This window comes from Oreochromis aureus, linkage group 22 (assembly GCF_013358895.1).
Source record: "Oreochromis aureus strain Israel breed Guangdong linkage group 22, ZZ_aureus, whole genome shotgun sequence".
Taxonomy (NCBI): domain Eukaryota; kingdom Metazoa; phylum Chordata; class Actinopteri; order Cichliformes; family Cichlidae; genus Oreochromis; species Oreochromis aureus.
Window position 1 is genome coordinate 23,854,844 of NC_052962.1, and position 18,664 is coordinate 23,873,507.

The 18,664-nt window shown below is 40.2% G+C and overlaps 3 protein-coding genes across 6 annotated transcripts; all 3 read right to left on the bottom strand.

The window, feature by feature from the left end:
• Window positions 1–3: 3 nt before the first annotated feature.
• dnajc8 (DnaJ (Hsp40) homolog, subfamily C, member 8) lies at window positions 4–4,292 on the bottom strand. The gene is made up of 9 exons (XM_031738765.2): window positions 4,164–4,292; window positions 3,481–3,582; window positions 2,876–2,932; window positions 2,697–2,763; window positions 2,322–2,416; window positions 2,126–2,197; window positions 1,089–1,180; window positions 874–949; window positions 4–771 (listed from the first exon to the last, which is right to left on the bottom strand). Exons 1-9 carry the CDS (start codon window positions 4,233–4,235, stop codon window positions 652–654), a joined length of 753 nt encoding a protein of 250 aa, XP_031594625.1. The 5' UTR covers window positions 4,236–4,292; the 3' UTR covers window positions 4–651.
• Window positions 4,293–5,037: 745 nt separating this feature from the next.
• On the bottom strand, window positions 5,038–12,516 carry LOC116319443 (heterogeneous nuclear ribonucleoprotein R). Of its 4 annotated transcripts, XM_031738776.2 has the most exons (16): window positions 12,323–12,496; window positions 11,507–11,667; window positions 11,295–11,413; window positions 11,070–11,177; window positions 10,815–10,928; window positions 10,451–10,627; window positions 10,147–10,282; window positions 9,816–10,021; window positions 9,572–9,721; window positions 9,359–9,480; window positions 8,736–9,274; window positions 6,760–6,820; window positions 6,364–6,431; window positions 5,750–5,810; window positions 5,362–5,467; window positions 5,038–5,220 (listed from the first exon to the last, which is right to left on the bottom strand). In XM_031738776.2, the coding sequence occupies exons 2-12, from the start codon at window positions 11,661–11,663 to the stop codon at window positions 6,786–6,788; spliced, it is 1,863 nt and encodes a 620-aa protein (XP_031594636.1). In that variant the 5' UTR covers window positions 11,664–11,667; window positions 12,323–12,496; the 3' UTR covers window positions 5,038–5,220; window positions 5,362–5,467; window positions 5,750–5,810; window positions 6,364–6,431; window positions 6,760–6,785. The 4 variants fall into 4 exon arrangements, with proteins under 4 accessions (XP_031594636.1, XP_031594637.1, XP_031594634.1 ...); XM_031738777.2 differs by lacking the exon at window positions 6,364–6,431; XM_031738774.2 differs by lacking the exons at window positions 5,038–5,220; window positions 5,362–5,467; window positions 5,750–5,810; window positions 6,364–6,431; window positions 6,760–6,820 and having other exon boundaries at window positions 7,771–9,274; window positions 12,433–12,516.
• Window positions 12,517–12,906: 390 nt separating this feature from the next.
• Window positions 12,907–15,012, bottom strand: atp5if1a (ATP synthase inhibitory factor subunit 1a). Its single transcript, XM_031738748.2, has 3 exons — window positions 14,844–15,012; window positions 13,280–13,392; window positions 12,907–13,198 (listed from the first exon to the last, which is right to left on the bottom strand). The coding sequence occupies exons 1-3, from the start codon at window positions 14,913–14,915 to the stop codon at window positions 13,057–13,059; spliced, it is 327 nt and encodes a 108-aa protein (XP_031594608.1). The 5' UTR covers window positions 14,916–15,012; the 3' UTR covers window positions 12,907–13,056.
• Window positions 15,013–18,664: the final 3,652 nt, after the last annotated feature.

Consider the following 18,664-nt stretch of genomic DNA (forward strand, 5'->3'; position numbering starts at 1 on the left):
AAGCAGTTTTTTAAAATTTATTTTCTCCAAAACAACATAACTAGGGAGTAAAACGGTGAGCTGCTTAAATTTATATTATGAATACACAGAAGACATGCACAGAGACGTAGGTTCTTAACAAGAATGCCTGTTCCAACAACACATTTGTAAATTTGTATCCAGTTGATATTCTACTTATAAAAGGAATCAATGACAGCCAGATAATAAGAAGCATAGATGCCACATAGCTTATAAATATTCGTATCCCATGACCTAGTTATTTCACTTTTTTCTGCAAGTTTTAACAGTTTTGGAGACCACAGTGAAGTAGGCTTGTTAAGAAAAAGATTTATTTAAAAAAAACAAAACAAGGAGAACAAGAAAGCAAATGACAGCAAACCATGCTTCCACCCTCTGTCACACAAATGGAAGATGCATCATTTCTTTATTACATGGGGCAGGTATGATCTCTAGCTCCAGATCACAAATATGTACATTAGAAAAGCCAAGTACAAAACTACAGCTGTCGGGGTCGGGATGTTGTCCTACGACACAATGCTGATGGCTGTGATGATGATTACACAGATGACCGCAGACAACAAGGAGAGGATACACAGAAGTGTTTCTTTCATTTAAACAGTGGATTTTAAATGAGTGAAGTCCAGTTTTACATCATTCCCTCTGTTCCATTTTGACTTTAGGGGGCTTTAGGAAGGACCTGTTCTTCTTCTCTTTGCTTTTTCCTTTGGCCTGGAAGTTCCTCCAGCTGTCCACACGTCCATCTCTTGTTTCCTGAAGCAAATAAAAATATTATTTTTCAATTAAGAAATCCAAATGGCACAGTCATCGTGTTTCTATTTACAGATGCGTAACAACTGGCACACAAGAACGCACCTCGAAGTTTTTCTGCCACTCTCGCTGTCGCTTAGCGTTCTCTGCCGCCTCGATTTCTTCTTCTCTCGCCCTTTTCCTGGTAAATTGAGAGAAATCCAGGATGTTATGAATGAAAACATTCTCTGTTTCTAAAACAAACTACCAAGTGGTAAAGACGGGTAAATGTTTTAGTCATACAGAGCAGCAACCAAGTTCTTAAAAATCCCGCCCATTACCTTTCATGCATTTCCTTTGCTTCCCTCTCCTTCCTCTTGATTTCCAGCTCTGCGAACAGCTTCATGGTCTGTTTGTACACTGCTTGCTTGAACTGGAGAGAGAGAAAAATAAAAAATACATGTATGATATGAAGTACAGTAGTTAGCTCTGTTTCCTCAGAGCAAGAAGGTCCCAAGTACTAAACCAGGGCTGACACATGTTTGCATGTTAGGTTAACTGGCAATTCTGAACTGACTGTGAATTCAGCTGTTCCCTTTAGCAATCACCACAGTGGATCATTTACCTGTATTCCTATTATCCTCTCTCACACAAAGCCTTGACTACTTCCACAAATCTTTTCTGTGCTCATCCCCCTTTCCTCTTGTCTGGCAACTCCATCTTCAATCCAGTATATTTACTATCCCTCCCCTGCACATGTCCAAACCAACTGAGCCTTGCCTCTCTAATTTTGTCTCCAAACTGCTCAACCCGAGCCGTCCCTCTGATCTACTTGTTTCTAATCCTGTCTATTCTGGTCCTCTGGACGTCTTTTGTCAGTGCTTTTTCATACATCATAGGAGATCTCATTACTATCTTGAAAGCCTTCCTTTTCATTCTTGTTGCTATCCTTCTGTCACAAATCACCCACTCCACTCTGCTCTTCAACACTCTGTTACTTTAGATAGTTGATCCCAGGTATTTAAACTCATTCGCCTTCACTGCTGGGCATTTATTCAAAATACTTTAATTTCAGTGGTGTCTGCCACATAAAAACTACATGTATCAGTCAAATCAGATTTAAAAAATAAAGGTTTACCTGGTTTGCCCCAAAATAATGTTTTTAAAAGCCTCTCACCCCTATGAAGTTACACTTACTTCAATGTCTTTCCTGGTGCAAAATTCTGCTATTGGTTTGCAGTGATAGCACTATCCCTCTTTTTTACATCTTGCTAATCCAGTAGTTTGTGATAAAGACAGAACTATTCTTTACTTGCCTTCCCTTTAAAACGTGGTTCTGAAATTACAATAAAAGTCTCAGTACCTCAGTAGAACTTACCATTTCCGGATCATCTTCCTCCACATCCAGTGGTTTCCCTTCTTTCTTCAACTGTTTCCTTTTCTCTTTTACCTTTAAAATATAAAGAAACATCGCATTAAAAAAGTCCGGATAATGAAAGCTGAGTAACATGGAAGGGGGGAAAAAAGCATTAGAGTTTTTTTTTTTTTTTAAAGTCAGTGTGGAAAATACTCACCATATGCTCCACATATTCCTTTCCTGCATGAATCACATCTAAGGCTCTCTTCTTCTGCTCTGGATCCAGTAAGAGTTTGTATGCCTTGTCCACAGCTGGACATAGTACGACATTAAGGCTCGATTAAAGAGTAGTTTAATGTAAGATTAGCAGATAACTGTATCACAGAGGCTCTAACAAAGTCAAATTGTTGTTTTCGTACTTTTATGTATTTTAATTTGTACAAAAACAACAATGAGACAAACTGTTTTTGAGGTTTTGTCTTTTTCCTCCAGTTTATATTGAGTGTCCAAATAGCCAATAAAACCCATTTTAATTAACTTGGAGCTGTACAAAAATACAAGCCATAAGAGATGTACGTGAGAGAATTGTTACCTTCGAAAGCTTTCTGCGATCTGTCTGGATCATCCTGATTTTTGTCTGGATGGACCAAAATGGACAACTGCCAAGTAGAGGAGATTTAAAATGAAAAACAAAAACAGCATTGCAAAAAACACGCCATGTCTGTAAAAATTAGGTCACTGAAAAGCCTCTCCTCCATAAGACTTCCTTACCGCCCGAAACCTTTTCTTCAGTTCATCATCGGTTGCCTCTGGATCAATTTGCAGAACCTGATTTGAAATCGACAATTGTTAATAGTGTTGGATCTCATAACGTTGATACATCATAAGCAGTTAGTGCTTTGAATAATATTATATAACTCTTGGGTTCTGGTATTAGGCTTTGGAAAAGTTTGTCCCTGACAGGTGACTTTGGCCAATCACAGATCCTTTCAGATTGGTTGTGTGAGTCGTATGAGGAGTCAAAATTATTGCACAGAATGAAGGAAGACTGTCACTTTAAAAAACATGATTTGATTCCTAAGATCAGTGTTCACAACTTTTAAAAGGGTACATTTTAAAACTGTTTTCTCTTCTTTGATTTAGGTCTAATAAGATACAGATATGGAAATAATAAGTAAGCATCAAGTATAAATATTAATTACATAAGCTCCTAAAAGCTATATACATTATTGCAGTTGCTTTGTTAATTAGAAGTGAAGTGTGAATGATTTATTAAAAATGCTACATACATACATTGATAGGTAGGTAGATAGGTAGCATATTTAACAATGATAATAATAATTGAAATAATCCACACCATTAGTGCACTAGGTTACCTCAAAAGGGTTGAGATTGAAGTATGATGCGCCAGGTCTGAGCAGTCTGTCAATCTGCTGCTTGGAGGTTAACACAGAGTCTCGCTTCTCAATCTGCTTCACCTGTAAAAAAATAAATAAAATAAATATCTAGATATTCAAGTAAAAAAAAACAAAAAACAAAAAAAAACAACAGCAGCAAAACAAAACAGTGAAAAACAGCACAATGCAAAGCTCCTGGCAAACAAGGCTGTCGGAATACATTTTTATTTTCTTCTGAATTATGTCAGCCAGCTCCGAAGAATGAAATACGAAGAACGAGAAGGATGCTCTTAATCTTTTCAGGAAGCTATCCTCATTAAATAAATACAGGTCAACATGTACACTGACCCAGCAGCAGCTCCATAAAAGGCCCGCCAACGCAGTAACTCCTACTAAGCAAGTCACAGTTTAGGTAACATGGCTTGTAGTACCAGCTTCTGATAATAATAAATAAAATAAGCCCAAATAACGGTGTTTCTTTCGTACTAACAGAAGACTGAAGCTGCTCACAAACATCTCGTTTAACGTTAGCTTCTCGTTAGCTGATGTCAGCAGGCCTCGTAGGTGATAAACGGGGTAACCGCTCAATAACCGGCTTCAGGCGGTGCAAAGACAGCAACCGATACTTTAAAGTGAATAATCTAACTTTAAATCTGCTTTACCTCAGTATAAAAATTTTGAAATAATTCATCCGACACATTATGCATAGAAGACTCTCCCTCGGCGGTCGCCATCTTCGCTCGGGTTTACGTGTGACGTAGTGACATCACGTGACTACAAATTAAAAATAAACCTACGTAACGTAAGCACACGTTTTATAACAATTTTAAATATTGAAAAAATATGAAAGTGAATGAATGTGCTGGGTTAGAAAGGTTTAAAGTTTTTCAAATTAAAAACATTGCATTGGCATAGTTTGACATGACAGGAACTAGAAGACTTTACTTCCGCTTCGACGTTTTTTTTTTTAACCTGTTTAACATTTAGCGACGAAGGATTACAAACAGCAGTCGCGCCTTCAGAACGCTTTGCTGAAATCTTTAAGCTGGTGCAGGACTCTGTTGTAACATGTCTTCAGCCTTTTTTCCCCCAAACCAGGCCCCACTGTCGTACTACACATCTGCGTCTGCCTGTGTATTCACTGTACTACACTTGACTGAACATCTAAGAATATATATTTATAAGTGCAATGGTGCAGACACCCTGTGTGACTAATGCAATATTTATTTGAACGTTTAAGGTATTAAATTCCCTTTGCTTAGGTCAACTCTGTGCTTCCTGTATTTATTTGTATTGAGTGATGTGAGTCAGTGAGCTGAGTACAGTCACCTTGATTGGCTGAGGTCTAACAGTGAGCCACATATGCCCACTCCCCTATTGCCACTGGTTTGACTGGAAATGTGCTATGAGACTATGAGACAGGAAATGTGCTATGAGACAGTCAGCTATAGTTTAACTGCACTCCATCATTTCCAATGAGATCTCAGAAATGCTGTAGTTGTATAATATTGTGTTTATACAAAAGAAAAAAAAATATGCACACACAAAGCTGCAAATTTATTTGTGCAATAACATGTATCAAACAGTCCGATACATAGATCGTTCCCTCTCCCAGCAGTAAATCTTTGAGCTGGATGAATGAGCAGTGGCCGCCTACTAGGTGGAGCCAAAGGCCTCTGATGGAGCTGTGGGTCACGTGTCCATCTTTTTCTTCGATTTCTGTCCAAAGACAAAAAAAGGACACGTTTTTATTTATTTAAAAATCAAGCGCTATAAAATCTTCACATCTCTGATGCATAACATTGCTCTAGCTGAGAAGGGGATCATTTATACGATTACTATGATGCAAAACTTTCTGACCTCTGACTTCTGTTGAGCCTAATGTGGCTGATGTGCCCCCTGGGTTCTGGACCTCTGCACCTTCCTCATCTTGTGGTATGTGGTTTATCATCAGGGATAGCAGTCCCTAGAAAACATACACACAAAGCTTGCTAAAAAAATCCTGGTTGATCAATTTTTAAACATTAACCATCAAACCCTGCACATGACCATAAAGAGTCATATGATGCTCATTTATAAAATCCACAAGATTAATAACTTTATATATTTTTATTCTGAAAACCTTATAAGACTTACTTGCTCTGGGAAGTTTAGAACTAGGACATCCAACATTATGTTTTAAAACAAACTAACCTAAAAAAATCATATTTAGTCTTTCTGAGTGTTACTTGATAATGAACAATCTTACCAATCAGTCCTTTCCATTTCTGTGAACCCATTCACATGGATGGGGGCAGCTCCTTTACTGCCTGGTGACAAGAGGCAACATATAAAGACACAGTTCTGATATGAGAGGCTGTTATGGAAACTCCAGCATTTGCAGGCACTTTAATCAAAATGTGTGTGTGTCAGTAACTAGCTCTACATCCCCGGCTTACCTGTGAAACACAAATAATGTAGCCCTCCTACTGCCATCTTGTGGCGGTAAAGGGTAAAGACATCAGTTTAGAGGTGCAGCCTTTGTTTAAACACAGGCCAGTTTCACAGAGGTTTAAGTTAGCAGCTCAAAATCTGATTGAATAAATATGGAAAGTAGCTTCTCTAGTAAATATGGACCCCCTAATTAACACCTATTCAGCTCTGAAAATAGCCAATAAGTGCAGCATCGGCTAAGGAAACAATGCACCACTGGTAGTGCTGGTGCAGAGCTGCTACCTCTAGTGGCACAGAAGGGGAAAAATGTCCATTCCGCACCCACCGCCCAAATTAAAGAACGCGTGCAGACAACTGAGATGATTTTGGTGCAGTAAGCTGAGACAGGCAGCAGGTGTTTTGCATAGTTTTAGGTTTACAAGTGCTTACCAAATTCCTTGGCTGGCTGCCCTTCTGGCTGTTTAATCAGTCTAAATTTGTGCACGACTCCCATTGACCTTTAGATGAAAAATTGGCATTATAATTGTGAATGAAGTACCCATCATTCCCATGTTCTCTAAACCCCAGAAATCTGCCGGTTTGAATTATTTCCAATGATTCTTCAATCAATTTTTGTTTCTTCTTGATAGCCTGGAAAAGAGGAGAGAAAAAAAAAATCAACCCCCCACCCCCCAAAAAAACCCTAAGGAAAAAAAAGTTGATTCACAGCAGAGTATATTAGCAAGGAGATGATAAAAGCATAGTGTATAATTAGGGCTAATGTTTCTCCAGTGATTACAATTAGCTAGAGAAGAGGAGACAGTACTCTGTGCAAGGCTAGCTCACCCTTGAGTACCGTTCAGGTGAGTTCCTCATTCTAGCGGTGCCGCTCTCAATGCTTCTCCACCTAGGCAGGTTGGAATAAGAGGACAGACACATGAAACAAAATACAATGACACCATGGCACCAAAACGCAATGGCTAAAAGAAACAAAACAAAACCAAAAAGTTTTCTAAAGAGATCCTGACAGGTGATCGCTTGCTATAGCTGGAGGTGCGTTTTAGGAAATTTGGATGGTCAGATCCTTGGGGTCTTCAAAAGGAGAGAAAAAGACGATGAGATGATGTGCAGATTTTGGAAATTAGCTGCAGAAAATCCATTCCAAGTCAAATGTGTTGCTCTAAATGTTGTAAGGAGGTCAGTATCAGGACCACAGACATGTGAATAAATTTTTTTTACTATTATCCAAAACTGTCCTTGTCTTGAAAGTTTGTGGATACAGAGCTTAAGTTTCATAAGATGTCAGCCCTAAAGAAGAGGGAAAAAAACAAAACACTGGAGTTGGGAGGCGCTGGAAATTTACACCTGTGAAAATCCTGTGTTAGCTACCCACTGTTCCCCAATTATCAAATGTAATACCGGTCAATAAAAAGCTCAATAAGCACTTGCATTATTTTCACAAGAGTAAATTGCTTTCCATCTTCTCGTCATAAACGACAGCATTAAGTGACGGTAGGCTGGTTGTTCACCGTTTGACAGACAGGAACAATCTTGGGTAATTGCAAGGAGTCCAATTTACAGTGCGGTCCCTTTAATTGTTGCTGCAACATTCACAACATGAATTCAGTGTGCAGGATATTACTGCAGTCTGAAGAATAAGGAATACAAAAAAATAAATCCTGCTTTTGTATCATCCAGACACCTTTCGAATTCTCGTCCCGTTGTCTGACTGCGCAATTTCAGTCGTTTGTGATTAACCTTTGAGAGAGAAAGAATTTGACTTGGAAAAGAAGATATTCATCCAAATGTGAGAATTGAGATTAAAAATCAAATCAAATACTGAATGACAACACGGAATTTGAGTATCTGACAATTGACTGATGCTCAGCTGAGTTTTATTGAAACGGAACAAACGTAAAAGTTATAAATACAAAGAACATCAGAGAACAAACTGCTATGGCTCTTAAGGTAAGCCAAACCAAATTCTACTGGGCAAGTTTAAAGAAAACATAGGAAGTTATGGTATCAGTTTAAAAAACAAAAAAAAAACAAAAACACAATTTGTCTATATCTAGAAATGCTAGGCATACACTTTAAACATTACAAAACTTTGATTTTTCTTCCTTCCTGTGGATTCTTTTCTCCACCGTTGCAAAAAGAAAAAGAAAAAAAATGACGTAAGAAAGCTCTACCATATGCATTTATTTACAAGCAAGTCCCTAAAGCAACTATGAGAAACCACAAATAAAGGGAGTACAAGAAGGAGAAGGGAGGAAAGGGGCATGGACAGAAACTTCCTGCAAGGCAATATTCATTATTTAATGTTGTCTCAGACTTTTTGAGAAGGAAATGTCCACTTTTTTTCTTTTTTTGTGTGTAAATGTTCATTGTTGGCTTTAAAAAGAACCAGGAACAAAAAGTAACAATAAAAGCGTTTTTTGAGTGTTTTTCTTTTTTTAAAGACACGTGTCCCAATGTAACCGTAGGAGTAGGAAATGATTCACCACAACGGCTACGTTCATTTCTTCAGCCAAAAGGCTTTCCTGCCAATCATCTTGAGCCAATTCTGGGGTCTGTCCGTTTATTTTTATTTTTTCTGAGATATATACAGATTTTTTTTCACGAAGGATGAAGAATAAAAAGTCAATCAAAAACATTGTGGCCAATCTCCTGTTTGTTTGTTTTTTTATTGTTGTTTTTCTTTTTTTTTTTCTCTTTTCTTTTTTTTTTGTTGCCAAATACCTTTTGGTGCATCTACTTCCACTGCTGCCCATAAGAATCCTGTGAAAACTCCATGGTGTCATTACTGTAACCATAGTTACCGGAATAGTCGGCCCCTTGCTGCAGGGGCTGCTGGGCGATGGGCTGGGACCCCCAGTTCTGTTGGTTGTTGGTCTGGCGGCGCTTGGAGTCAGGCTGGTTAAACACGTCTGCCTTCCTCTTTCCGCCGACGTTTCCGCCGCGATTGCCCCTGGCCCCGCGAGGACCGCGGCCCCTCTGAGGCTGGAAAGGGGCACCCCGCCCTCCTCGGCCACCCCTCGGACCACCGAGGGGTGGCCCTCTTTGGGCGTAGCCACCCCGGCCTCGTGTCGGTGGAGCTCCACGAGCCCTGGGAGGAGGTGGACCTCCCCTGCTGGGACGAGTACCACGGCCCCTCATGGTGTACACGTCTTCATAGCCGTAGTAAGGGTCTTCATAGCCACCACGGTAGTCATGATAGTCGTAGCCATAGTAGTCATCGTAGTAGTCGTCATAGCCATAGTAATCTGGTGGATAGGCATAGCCCCCTCGGCCACCACGGCCCCTGCCTCGGCCTGGCGGAGGCATGCGTGGAGGTGGGTAGTAGTAGTAGTCATCATACCTGGAAAGAAGAAGATATCACTTCAAGCAATTGATTCCTTAAATGAGAAGACGTCAGCTGACCAGTCAGATGTCTCTGACTCACCCCGCATTTCTGGTAGTCTGCCGAGCTGCTTGGCGCTCTTTCCTCTTCTTGTCTGGGGGCTTTGCCAAGACAATCTCAATTTCTTCTCCTCCCAGTTCCTTCCCATTCATCTCCTCCATTGCCTAATCAAACAAAACAATCAGTTACTCATAAAAGAAACACACAGAATCATCACACAAGCAAAAAGGTTTGGCCAAAGCATGAGAAACTCACCTTTACGGCAGCATCCCTCTCTTCAAAATGGACAAAAGCGTAGTCTTTCAATTTCTTCACTCGTTCCAGCTTTCCAAACTGGGAAAAGGTCTTTTCAAGAAGCTCTTCAGTCACTGCTGTTGCCAGCTTCCTCACAAAGAGCACCTTTACCTATAATAATAACAGAGGAAACAGTATGTTTGTCACACTGGAATGCAGAGCGTGCCTGATGTGTATTAAACAATGAGACACTAAAATCGCTAACCTTAGCCATGACCTCTGGGTCTGGTTCAGCTACAGGGTCAGCCCACTCAACAGTGACCGGGTTCCCCCACACTTTGACCTTGCCGCTCATCAGGCGACGGCGAGCCTGTGCCGCGGACTTGTGGTCCTCATACTCGAGGAAACAGAAACCACGGTTCTTTTTCTTGTCATCCGGCTGATGATACAATATCACCTCTTGGAGACCCTCTGTGAGGCAAACAATAACATCTGACTATCACAACCGTTGTGTGTGTTTATCAATCATTTTTAAGCACTGATAATTTGTTTAAATGAGTCTCTAAGAAACAAAAACCTGCATGTTAGAAACAAACCTGTCACTTTGCCAAAGTCTTCCAATATACTTTCTCTTGTTTTGTTCTTTGGAATCGATCCGACAAACAGCCGATTGTTTGCAACAGATATACAAACTCCCAAGTACTTTCCAGGGCGGATTTCATGGTTATCACACTGTAAAAAACAAGAAAAACAAAAAACAGACAAGTTAACAAATGAGTGAAAGGAGCTGAAAATACTGTGAAGCACAAGTTATTTCACTTTCCAATAAGTAAACCTTTAAGTCTATTTCCCCTCAAGCTGTTAAAAATATGGACTGATATTTCCCGCGACATTACTTACAAGCTTCACAGCCTTCTGTGCATCATCCTTATTGCAGTATGTGATGAAGGCATAACCTCTGTTCTGACCAGATAAAGGGTCCATCATTAACCTGAGGTCCCAGATGGGACCAGCAGACTCAAAGAGCGGCACCAGCTCATCTTCATACAAATCCCTGGGGATTTTTCCAACAAAAACCTGAGGAGTGAACAGAGGGGAAAGAAATGTGAGCGAGCGTAATGATTTGCAAAACATTACGCTTTTAGTCTTTATGAATGACACTGTAGCTCATATTTTCTTAGTCTTACTCAAATAACAAAACCCAGCCTTGGAAATCATGACAGACAATTTTATCCCATATTTTATCTTTTAATTGCTTCTCTACCTCAGTTCCACTGCCTGGATGAGTGCCTTTGAACACATCCTCAGGTGGAGGACCCCCATATTTTCTCTGGCCTGTAGTGACATCCAGGGTGTATCCTGTGCGCTCCAACAGGGCCTGAAACACACAAACACACACACACACACACACACACACACAAAACAAACATTAACTGAGCTGTGGCTGCAGAGGCGTGTTTATATGACATTCAATCTGACCCGCTACACAAAAAAAACTTAGCCAAATGACTTTGTTTACCTTTATTTTTGCCTCATCTGGGCCCTTGGTGGACTCTTGTACCTTACTTCCTTGTTTTTCTCTCTGTCTGTAGGTCTTCATAACTCCACAAAGGAAAGCACTTTTATTCTGCAATAAAAAACAAAAACAAACGAGATAATTAATTTCCAACAATTTGTGTCAAGTTAAAACTCCTGTCAAGGGCAAAGAGACATGGGTTCTATTCATTTTCGCCTATGTGGATACCTGTACATGGGACAGGTCGCTCTCTTTGAACTGCTGCAGCACAGTAAGCGCTCCCTCCTCGTTGAACTCCCGCAGTGCATCGATAGCCCTTTCGTCCAGGTCAACGTATGCCACTAGGCCTACGGGTACAATGGATGTTCAGCATGAGGCTTAGCTACAGAAAAGCAGGTATACATTATTCTTTTAGTGGAAATAAACATACAGCCGCTCACCTGTCTGGAAGATATTATCTAGACTTTCAGCTACTTTCTGGGGCAGCCCAGCATCAAGGAGGGTCTGGTAGTTCTCTGTGTGTGTTGTGGTCACATCCATGGGCTCTTCCTCCTCCTTTGCCGGGGCAGAACTACCGTTTACCTCAGCAGCAGCCATTCTCCTTCAGCAGCAAAGCAAAGAAATACATTTTACTTAATTTTAATGTTTTAATGGTTCTTCTTAACAGGTTATTTTACTTAAAATCAGACCAATAAATAGAAAGATCCACAATCCTAAACTACACTTCAATCTTTATGTATGTCATCAACTCAAGTGCAGTAAATCAAGTTGATTTACAAGCTTTATGGTTTCTATTTAATTTTAAAAAATAGGACTCACTGGAACTGTAGTTCTTATAAATGTAATTTAAGAACTATAATCGGCGTCGACACGTTATAATGTACTGCACAACAACAACCTGGTCACTTCAAGAAAACACGTACAGCCTCAGTCCCGCCCCCCTTCACATGCAGCTTGCAAGCCAGCGAGATGAATGCTTTTCTTTTTATGCATTTACGTCCATATGTTTTTGACCCCACAACACCCTCTTCTACAAGCAGACAACGCTGGATAGATTTTACAGCATTTTTGGTCACGCGGGATCCCCGAATACGTTATCTTGCCCTTGCGAAAAAAACAAAACAATGATGATGGTTAGCTTTCTAGCTGGCTAACGAGCTTACATACGAAGGCCTCGCCGTGCAGAAAGACACCTTTCGCAAATCAAGTACACGCGCGCCCCGTACACGGGCAAACACACAGTTAGCGAAACTCACCAGAGCGATTCAGAAAACTAACTCCGACGGGTGTTAAAACGTGAAACGACTAGCCTATCGGACATACAAATAGTGTCTAAATGCGCGGAATATGTTTGAGTCTAACCCACGAGACAAATTTCCAGACAGATACGGTCTCGTCGTCGGCTCGCCCGAACAACGCCACTGCTTCGCAACCATCGCGAGATGTGGACGAAAACTCGCCGAGTGAGGGCGGGTATGTTCGTTTTGACAGGCCAGGCCGGGCGTGCTCGTATCGGACAACCTGACGCTTATACAAAGTTTAAGACGTATGCTTACTGCTTATAAGGTATGAAGTGAGCTGGGCTTAACGCCAACAAAACCAGGCGATAACCGGGCCAAGCTCAAAAGGGCTTTACACCCAAACTGACCGAGTAGCGCTGGGATGAAAAACGAGCGCTTCATCAGCTATCCAACCACGGAGAATGAATACAACTGGCACCGCTTTAACCCAATAGGAGCCACATTTCTACATAGAGGATCAGCCTCCTTATTCTAATAAACAATTCAAAGCTCAAAGTAAAAAAAGGTTTGGCAATAAAGTAGAGGCAATGAATTCTGGATACATGTGAAAATTAATCATTTTATTTCATTGTTTTTGAAGTTATAGTGTTAGCATGACCCCCTGCTTTACATAAGCAGGAAAAAAAATCAATGCCTAATGACCATTAACCTTTTGATAAGTCTGGACTCCTAAGGAGAAATAACAAGGTTCAGTCGTCATGTTTGAGCTTTCTGATTTTGCCCTTGTGGCGATCGATCTCTTTCTGTAGACGCTCAATCTCCTTTTTGTGGTGCTCAATCTCCTCCGTATGATGCTTCCGCAGCGCTTCCATCTGCTCCTTCTCCTTCTGCCTACAAGTGGAAAAAATAAAAATAAAAGTTAATGGGTGAAAGTGTTGTGGGGAAAAAACTAAAATCCAAGGGAGTATTTACCTGAAGTATCGCTCCTCTTCCGCTACTTCTCTCTTTCCAAATGCACCTCCGGCCTCTCTCACAGAGCCTCCTCCACCACCACCTTTCCCAGCTCCCTTGCCCAACTCACCAAGCTAGAAGAAAAAACAAAACACATCACAAAGTGCAAGCGCATGTTAGGACCAGCATTTTTGTAAATCAAGACAAGTGCATTTATTTTCATCTGACCCACAAGTATACGCTCATCCATCACAAGTTAAAATCTTGGTCACACAGATCCATTTTAATCCCATTGTTATCCTGATGGGGACTCCCAATTTGTGTTCTAGACCCATATGTGCAAATGGCTCTACAACACAAGTAGATACAGACATAATTTAAAAAACAAAAAGCACAACCTGTGTAGCCTCAGCCTATTTAGATTGGTGTTAAGAATTCCAGATGATAGAAGAACTAGAGTTCTTAAACTGGTTCGGTTTGTAATGTTTTGTGACAGAAGGATAGCAGCAAGAGTGAAAGGGTAGATTTAGAAGACAAGACCTGTTATGATGTATGGTTTGGAGATGGTGGCACTGACAAAATGACAGGAGGCTCAGCTGAAGATGTAAAGATCTTTACTGGGATGACCAGATCGGACAAGTTTAGAAATGAGTACATCAGACATGAGACAGCTCAGGTCGAGCAGTTTGGAGATAAAAGTTTGGGAAGCAAAGCTGAGATGGTTTGTACATGTGTAAAAGGAGGGATAGTGGATATACTGGATAAAGGCTGTTTAAGATGGAGCTGGCAGGCAGGGGGAAAAGAGGAAGATGTCAGAGGAGGGTCATGAATAGTAAAGAAGAAGATGCAGAGAGGAGGATCTTTAGGGATGGGGTGAGATGGAGACAATCGATCTGCTGTGACAACCTCTAAAGGAGGCAGCTGGATGTAGTAGTAGAAGAAGAAAGTGTGCAGCAGCTCAGACTGAGTGTTTAGAATGTGGAATAGACTACAGTGATCTTTTTGACCTTTGACCATTTTCACTGGAGTCTGAATAAGGTGTGCCAACCTTCAACTGAAATGACACATTAAGGTTAGATTTTTCACTTCTTTCACGGACTCCTTTCAGCAACAATGTATGTTTGAAACAATGAATAAAGCTTAATTTAATTAATTTTTCCTTCCAAGATAAAGAGCTTGCCGCATTTCCGCAGTTTTGCACATAAATGCAGGTTATTTCAGGTATTTACACAACTAAAACGGGGATAACAATATTTATCCTGTTCATAAGAACAACATTACAATTAATGTCACAAACTTAGTCTATATAGCCATAAACCAACTGACATGTCGCAAAAAAGTGAGTCAGTAAAGTGTTTAGGGGTAAATAAAACTGCACATACATCATTTTGCGTGTTTTTCATTGCAGCCATGGGGGATCTTCTGCCGCCACCTCTATTTGCAAACATCACTGTTTGCTTTTTCCACCAATTAAGTCGCATTTTTTTTACCACCTGGCTTCCTCGCCAGCCTTTTACAGATATGGAAGACATTAGCGAGCTAGCTGCTAACGTCCAAAACTGTCACCAAACCCACCAAAGTTTACCTGATCAGATGCCATTCTGATCTGAGAGGCGACGCATCTCCTCAGGTTTGCCCCCAGAAGAAGTCTGGCCATTGCCACTCAAATAACAGCGAAAACAACTGCACCACAGCAGAGAAAAGTTTAGTGCGACTACTTGTCCTTTTAGCCCAAAATGCGGAAATTTGAAGTAAACGCCTTGTATGGGCGTGGAGAATACCGTTTGTGGCACATGCGCGCTTGCTGCTGCCACCACCCGGCGAGGGGGCAGAAGTGCAGCAGTTACGTCTATATGGCTCCATCTTAAATTTCGTATTTCAGCTTGTTTCAGCACTTTCAGGTGATTTTTTTTTTTTTAGCTCTACAGTCAAGAAGTCATGTGCATAAGATCTAAGAAACAAATCGCGTGCATACACATTAAATGTAATTTCAAGTGGATCAGTCCAGTTTCTCAAATGCCTCACACCACAACATTTCAGATTTGTCTGGACATAATCCCAGGTGATAGGAATTGCAGAAAATAGAAAAGTTCTAAATTTCAAATCCTTACTGTCATTAATTTTCTAAAAATAAATGAATATAAAAAGAATAAAAAGTGACATTTAAAATTCCAATATGTAGAAATCTAGATGACCTTGAGCCCGATCCTTCATATTTTTAAGGATATATATCTCTTATCTATATATATATCTATTGTTCTTTGGATATGGACTTATGGAGTGTAGCTGAAGTTAACCCAGAATGATGGATGCTTAAATTTCCTAAAATATCTGGATGTTTGCTATCTGACAGTAGATTTGGAGGGCTGTAGAAAACACCATCTTGCAGGTAGGGGACTGATATTCTATTTACAGCTGAGATGACCAAATCCCAACAACTTAATGTGGGACAAACACAGTGGTGCACGTCACCAGTGCTGAGACTTTTTGGTAACTTGTAACGTCTGAATGAAAATAAAAAGTTTTTCCTTTTAGACACACTGAGTAAGAGCCAGGCTTTAGAATAGTGTCCTGTGCAGCAAGTGAAAATGTGGGATGTGATCTGAAGATGTGGGACAGCAGAGGAAGGAGTGCCAACGCTGTGCAGTCCCACTTAAAGAGGGACCGCTGAACGCCTTATTTACAGCTTCTCATAAACAAAGCACATAACACTCAACAATCCAAGTCAACTGGATTGTTTCGCAGATATTAATGGGATTAATTATCATGGCATCATGCACAAAAATCCAAAGCTAGTATTTTCTGTATATTTATATATTAAATTTTGTGATGGTCTCCTTTCTCATTTCCTTGATATTTATCTATATCAGCCAAAGATTATTTTGAAAACAGAACAAAGTCTTTTAATTCAGTTCAAGTCTTTTTCTGGCAAAGAAGAGAGGATGTGTGCTGGATGCCTCAGCACAACATAACTGCAAAAACAAGCAGATAAGCTGAGATAAGCAGAACCTAATTAAAAGATGAGAGAAAAAAACCTGATAAATTAGACTTTATTTATTGAGGAACGTGATCTGCTAGGGATTTGATAGGGAACTGTCACTTTTTAGGTGAATCTTATGGGCTCACAGTGGGTGTTAGTGAGCATCTTGTCAGGTTTCATCCTCACATTTGAAAGGAGAAAGTTGCCTTTTTCCAAAAAGAATACGACTGAACATACATGGCCAAGCCAGAAAACTCTTGGAAAAATTATTTTTTGGGTGACACTGGAGAGTTAGTTGAAATGAAAAGCATTTTTGGCAGAAAGATGAATTCTGCTTTCCAAGATAAGAACCTTACTCCAACTGTGAAACGTGGTGGTGTATATATACATAACTTGGACCTGTTTTGCTATTACTGACAAACCAGTGACGTCCAAATTATACCAGCAAATTCTAAAGGAAATATTCCAGGCCACAGTTTTAAGAGAAAGTGGGTCATGCAGCAAGACAAAGACTGTCTGCACATGAATTTGCCTACAAGAGAATGATCAGAGAAGAATGAACTCAATGTTCTGATTATTATCCAACAGATACAGTAGGAGGCAGTGGGTACACATCTTAGCAGAAAAGCATATGTAACCCAAGCCAAGATTAATTGCTGTAATAAAAATATACTGGAGATATGCAGTTAATGCACAAAGGGTAGAGGAAAACTGTTTCATTGAACTTGGCAGAAAGATTAAAACAATTTGGGAAGAGATTAGAGGGTAAAAAAGAGATTTAAAATGAAATTCAACAAGGCCTAAAGCTATGCATAATTGATTTGTATTCAGAAGGACACAATTATAGTAAAAATGAACAATTATTAATAAGTGTCAGTTTTTTTTTTATAACAGTCAAAATGCTAGCAGCTATTCTGGAAAACGAAACATAACAAAAACCCCACAGACTAAATTTGCATACTGAATAGAACAAATGATGTCAAACCTTTTAATAGAAAGAACATGTTGAAGACAAAAGGTTTGGGACCTTTTTAAAAAAAATAAAAAATAAAAAATTGGGGGGTAATGTTGGTTTGTTTTTGTTGCATTTTATGAATTCCTTGCTGAGTTAGCTTTTTTTCCTGGCAAATATTTAGACGCACTTACTGCTGCACAAAACCAGGTAGTGTCAGATTTACTGATTTCTCTCTTCACAGAATGGTGAATTCTTTCGAAGTTTATTTTCTAAGAATTAATCATAAGCATTGATATGAGAAGGCAGAACAGTGACTGCTGGGTGCAGGAGGTGATGACTGTCGGAGATTACGGTCAAACAGAAGTCAGGCTGGCTTCATTTGATGTTTGGCATACTTTCATGTGTTATAGGAGAGCTTGTGAAAAGAAATACATTACCAGTTACACAGAAAACTGAACTTTGAACTTTGTTGCTTGCCTGTGGATAAATTTCCCTGTTCTTGTAAAAGCTGACCTCACAGGAGGTCAGCTTTGAGGGGTGGCTGCGATTTAGCGGGCAGAGCAGGTCATCTACTAATCAGAGGTTTGGTGGTTTGATCCTTGGCTGCTCCAGTTTGCATGTCGAAGTGTCCTTGGGGCAAGATACTGAATCCCTGGCTGCTCCCGGTGCATTCATGGGAGTGTGAATATGTGTGTGAATGGGTGAATGAGACGTGTTGTATAAACTGCTTTAAGTGCTCAAGCTGAGCAGAAAAGTGCTTCATAAGAACCAGTCCATTTACTCTATGTTACAATTTTTTGGACAATTTTCAGAGTGCATTTATTTGCAGGAGGGACAGTTCTTATGAAACTGAATAATACAGCCTAAGCAAGTTTTCAAGTTTTCTATTTATCCAACACAGTTTGAATTTTCTATACAATGACGTGAACTGTTTATGCTTGTAATTGTAGTTACACTGAACTGAGGCTGCAGTCGGTTTGTGCCACAGAAAAGCTGAGGACTGTTTTTCACCGGAAATTCATTCCCCCTATTCAACAAAGAATTCCGATTCAGTTTCACTCAGTCTATTTACGCAAACATAATAAATTCTTTCCTGGGCTCAAGTCTAACACACATAAGTGGGAAAACATATCATAAATTGTGAAAGACTGAATTTACTGTCTGATGCAGTTATGTGTTTTGCAACAATATAAAATATAGACAGCGAGTCCTCATCTCTCAAGTGCTGGATGAGACACACACGGCAGGACAAAGGGAAGCTTTGCACAGCAAGGATAGGTTGTGGGTGTTCAGTACAGATGAGTCATAATGGAGTCCCATTGATGAAGAGGCCCCGCTCACCACCTCACCCCACCTGACAATGCTCATCGCAGCACTGAGTAGTGTAAGCTCAGCATCCCTGACACTTTCATCATCTGAATCCAGCAGAGTTGAGGGTCAATGAGCAAGTGTTGGCGTGGTGCTTTTGCAA